At 36.4% G+C, this 5,445-nt stretch overlaps 1 protein-coding gene across 2 annotated transcripts in view; it reads right to left on the reverse strand.

Annotated features, from left to right (window-relative positions):
- Positions 1–1,601: 1,601 nt before the first annotated feature.
- Positions 1,602–5,445, reverse strand: part of pum3 (pumilio RNA-binding family member 3) — a 35,489-nt gene continuing 31,645 nt past the window's right edge. Inside the window, exons 16-18 of one of the 2 annotated variants that reach the window (XM_062031615.1) lie at positions 4,469–4,556; positions 2,168–2,258; positions 1,602–2,067 (exon numbers count right to left, since the gene is read on the reverse strand). In XM_062031615.1, the coding sequence (XP_061887599.1) occupies positions 1,917–2,067; positions 2,168–2,258; positions 4,469–4,556 (330 nt within the window). In that variant the 3' untranslated portion in view covers positions 1,602–1,916. The remainder of the gene's footprint in view (positions 2,068–2,167; positions 2,259–4,468; positions 4,557–5,445) is intronic. The other variant, XM_062031614.1, reaches the window with a different exon arrangement.

Here is a 5,445-nt window from a genome sequence, read left to right on the forward strand (position 1 = left end):
CATTAAAAAAATGTGTAATAGTAGAAGCGACCCAAACATAACTGCGATGTGAAAACGACTTTGACACCCCTGCTCGGCTGCTCCTGGAGGTTTGATTTGATTTTTATTTTTATTTTTATTAGGGATCCCCATTAGCTGGTTGCCTCAACAACCAACTAGTCTTCCTGGGGTCCACAATTCAATACAATTACTAGTAAAAGCATATAATTATAACTACACAATACAGGAAAAAAGTCAAATATAACATTTTAGGTGAGCGCTGCCCTCTAGTGGTGAGATGTTAGTCTGACAACCAACCCTGTTCTCCCCTACAGTATACATGACTTGGACGCAAAATATAACATTTTCATTAACGTTTAAAGACAATTTATGCTGCAAATTAAAAAACTTGTAAACTTTTTTTTTGATTGATTGAGACTTAGATTGCACACTCAAACTCATGTTTGAATAGTTTTTATTTTACTAAATGATTAGTGAACATGTTTTCACCACTACCCCTCTAGGTCAGGTGTGTCTATGGCACTGCTTCTCAATGATGTAATACCCCACTCGGAAGAAAACATTTTGTGCATGAAACTGTTATAAGCACACCTCTGCAGAACATTATATCCTTAATAGCAAAAAAAGAAAAATATTTGAATGAACTTACAACAAACATTGTTTTTTAGTCTAACAAAATATTTAAAGTGCATCAATTTGCCTGAAAATCTAAATATATCATTTAAACTATACACGTTTTTGACCAACTTAAAGCCACTGGATGCTGAATTAAAGTAGATGAACTCAGTACAATAAATAAGACTTTAACCTACAAAATAATGAAGTGGTTTTTTTTTTTACTGAAATGAAGTCAGGAGTAATTGCTACAATGGGCCTGTAAGTACGTATATTATATAATGAGGAGGCGACTTGTCCAGGGTGTACCCCACCTTCCACCTGAATGCAGCTGAGATAGGCTCCAGCACCCGCCGCGACCCCGAAAGGGACAAGCGGTAGAAAATGGATGGTTGGATACTGATAAAGCATTATGGATGATATACCAGTTACTATGGTAATCTAATTAGTTACTATGGTAATCTACGTCACAGCAGCTCAGACGAGGCACCAATCAGTGTGGGCGGGAAGCGTTTCCACAGACATGGTAGGAGATTTTCACAACAAAGTTCTAAAGCTTAGTGATATATCAGATTGTAGGTGGGTTTATTTTGTACCCTTCGCGTTCATATTTCACTGTTTGTTGCGTTTCAGTTGATTGTAAAATATGTCGATCGAAAAAGGGTGTGACATTCATATTTTGTCAATATTCAGTGTTTTATCCATCATAGAAAAATGTAAAATTCCATTATGGTTTTTTTAAGGCGGTCTGTCATAACGTTTTTAGCATTCAATCAGACATTATTGTGAGGTTTTGTATTAGTGTTCCTAAAAATAGATATACCGGCTCCGAGACATTTTTTTCTCTAAATGTGGCCCCCGAGTCCAAATAATTGCCCGGGCCTGCTCTAACCACTGAGTAAGTATCCCTTTGAAGGTGTAACATCCCGTGTTAGATACCCGTCTTAGTGAAATGGTTTTGTTGTGGACACACTCAAAGCACATTTAATCTACTAAAGTGTTTCAAATATTTATTTTTGTAGATATTTGGACGTTTTAACAAAATGTCACTAAAAACACAAAAATCCTCAAAAAGGTTCAAATTTCAGGAATCGTTTTCTAAAAAGTTCTGTTCTTTACATTGCAGAACTCATCTTGAATCATTTTTCCCCCGTAACTTTTGATTCATCACATAATTTTGTTTGGATCTGCTTTGAACATAATTGTGTGACTTTATGGATCTTGTTCACAATCATCTCTTATTCAACTGCACAAAAATGTTTTTTTACACAACAGTGACAAAAAGTTTGCTCATCAGCATCTCAGTCCTGGTTAGTGTCTGTCGCACTGCACACTTTCAAATGCTCCATCAGAATTTCCGCTCCTTTCCTGTGGTTGCAGTTGTCCAGTTGAAAGAACTGCAGCGCAGCTTTCACTTCTGCAGCCACAGTCTGGTCACAGCTCCTCAGGAGGCTGCGTGCAGAAGACAAAAACAGCATTTGACATCCACAACACTTTCAAACTGCATCTACTTGCACAGAATAAATGAAAGTAACAGAGAATCAAGTCTGACCTGCAGAGCACGATTATTCCTCTGTTGACTTGGACCCACGTCTTCAGGTTGTCCAGGTCTACAGTGTCCATCAGGATCCTGGCAAAGCACTCTAGGACAACACAAAGTGCTTACTCAGTTTTCGGTGGCCAGCAAGTGTTGTTCTGTCAGGAATCTAACAGTTTTATGCCGTTCTTTATACCTTTTTAGAAGTACAAATACTGTAAAGATTATGGGTGTAACAATTCATAATCTACAATGATTTATATTTGTAAGATTCAACTAGTACACTGCAAAAGCTGAAATCTAAATAAGATTAAATATCTCAAATAAGGGTGATATTTGCTTATTTTCTGTCTGATAAGATAATTCTTCTCACTAAGCAGATTTTATGTTGGAGTTTTTTACTTGTTTTAAGTGTTTTGGTCCTAAATGATCTCAGTAAGATATTACAGCTTGTTGCTGAGATTTTATGACCTATATTGAGTAAAACATGCTTGAAACTAGAATATCAACTGTTGCAAAGCTGTGTCATCAACACTCACAAGTATAAAACTACTTTTTCAAAGTAAAAATGTCTTATTTCAGGCATGAAATAAAAAATCAAGAATTTGACACAATTGTGTCTCATAATTAAAACAGATGACAGCCAAATGGACTTTGCTGTTTTATTTTCAATGAAACAATAGAAAATACGTACTCATATAATAGTACAGTTGGCACAGTACAGTAAACTGACCGTTAATATTTAAACATTTGACATTTCTAACAATTTTGAACAGAAATAGTTCATGCACATTCAGATGAATTCTTCAAAATTACAATTAAAACATTTTTGGCCGGGGGCCGGGCTGTATATATGCGCACTAATTGACTGAAAGGGCACCTACTTGGCGCGATGATGTCATGTTATCGATGGAAAAATGCATTTTTAGACAATATGATTTGCCTGAGCGGCTAGGAGACCCAGAGAGTAACAAGATGTTGCCTTGTTGCCTTTCCATTAAGAACAATAAATTAGTTTTTAGTATAAGTTTGCTGGTTTCAAGAAATGTAATGCCGAGCGCATATCATTATGTCAAGATAATGGCACTAGCGTTTACTTCATTTAAGAATATTTTTCAACTTATTGAGCAAAAAGGTCTCTTTTTTTTCTACCAAGAAAAGTGCACTTGTTATTAGTGAGAATATACTTATTTTAAGGTATTTTTGGGTTCATTGAAGTTAGCTAATTTGACTTGTTTTGGAAAGTCTTGACAAGCCAAATTTTCTTGTTCTATTGGCAGATAATTTTGCTTAGTTCAAATAAAATACCCCTAATTTTTGTATTTTTTTTCTTGTTTTTGAACACTGACTTTTTGCAGTGCAGTACATCCATCTGTGCTCGGCAAGTTGGCCATACAAAGATATACAGTACATGTCAAAAGTTTGGACACACCTCATTCACAACACAACTGATGGTCCCAACACTATTGATAAAGCAAGAAAGTCCACTAATCAACCCTGATAAGGCACACCTGTGAAGTGAAAACCATTTCCGGTGACTACCTCTTTGAAGCTCGTCGAGAGAATGCCAAGGGTGTGTGTCAGAATAATTGTATCTAAGTTATCACAAAACTTTGTGTTTCAATGAGTTCCAAGCGAACAGACAAAAGCTGTCTTTGATCTTACCAATCAAAAGGCTTGTAAAACTCCACTGTGTGGGATGGGAAGCGACATGAAGGTGTCGGTTTCTTTGATGTATTGTAATCCACAGGGAGATTTTGTCTTGACCCGAGATCTACAAAGCGGAGAGGAAGCAGGACCTGACCCCCCTCCAGGCACCTTTTCTTTGAACTGTTTTGTAACCAAAAGCGACGGCTGTTTACGACCCCCTTCCTTTAGAAACAACTGTTGCCATGTAATCAGGGAAAGTCCAAATAAAAGAGCAGGCGTAACAAATATGTTCTCACTAAATGTAATTTTGACAGAAAATATATGTACTGCTTGAAATTGCATGCCTTTTAAACTTTAATAGTATTCAATACTGCAACAAATATTACAGTATATTATCATTTCCACAAAAAAAAATTCTAAATAAAAATAAATACTTAAATATCTGCTTGATTTATGAGTTTTGAGTCAGCAAACTACCCAGCAAATTAATGAAAATGACAATAAATGTAACAGTGTTCTTTATAGCATATTACTGTAAATTGAAAAAAACTACACATTTTTTGCGTAAAAATTCTGGCGCATGGTCAGGATTGTAAGACTTCTTCCTGAATATGAGTCAGGAGTAGAACCCATTTTAGGAATGAAATAAAATATGAAGACATTTACCTTTTTTGCCAGCCTGTGCCTGCATGGCGTCCTGCTCAATGAGCCATTTCAGCACTAAGTGTCCAGCTGGATGTTCTGCCATGTGGAACTGGAAAACAGACACTTGTTTAACTGTCAATATCACTCAACATACAGAAATTTAAAACAAAACTACAGTTAATACATGTGATCAGCATCGTTATCTGCTGATCTCTCTCATTGGTAATCGGTAGAGATGTCCGATAATATCGGACTGCCGATATTATCGGCCGATAAATGCTTTAAATTGTAATATCGGAAATTATTGGTATCGGTTTCAAAATGATCGGTATCGGGTTCAAAAAGTAAAATTTATGACTTTTTAAAACGCCGCTGTACGGCGTGGTACACGGACGTAGGGAGAAGTACAGAGCGCCAATAAAACTTAAAGGCACACAATATCTACGGCTTTTCACACACACAAGTGAATGCAAAGCATAATTGGTCAACAGCCATGCAGGTCACACTGAGGGTAGCCGTATAAACAACATTAACACTGTTACTAATATGCGCCACACTGTGAACCCACACCAAACAAGAATGACAAACACATTTCGGGAGAACATCCGCAACGTGACACAACATAAACACAACAGAACAAATACCCAGAACCCCAAGCTGCTGTTTTGAGGCATGTTAAAAAAAATAATGCACTTTGTGACTTCAATAATAAATATGGCAGTGCCATGTTGGCATTTTTTTCCATAACTTGAGTTGATTTATTTTGGAAAACCTTGTTACATTGTTTAATGCATCACAACAAAATGAGGCATAATAATGTGTTAATTCCACAACAGTATATATTGTATCGGTTGGTATCGGAATCGGTAATTAAGAGTTGGACAATATCGAAATATCGGCAAAAAAGCCATTATCGGACATCTCTAATAATCGGTATTAGAATCAGTAGCATGAACCCCTGATTGGAACACCGCTAATGTATACCATTGTTGCAATGC

The sequence above is a fragment of the Entelurus aequoreus genome, linkage group LG21 (genome assembly GCF_033978785.1).
Source record: "Entelurus aequoreus isolate RoL-2023_Sb linkage group LG21, RoL_Eaeq_v1.1, whole genome shotgun sequence".
NCBI classification, from domain to species: Eukaryota; Metazoa; Chordata; class Actinopteri; order Syngnathiformes; family Syngnathidae; genus Entelurus; species Entelurus aequoreus.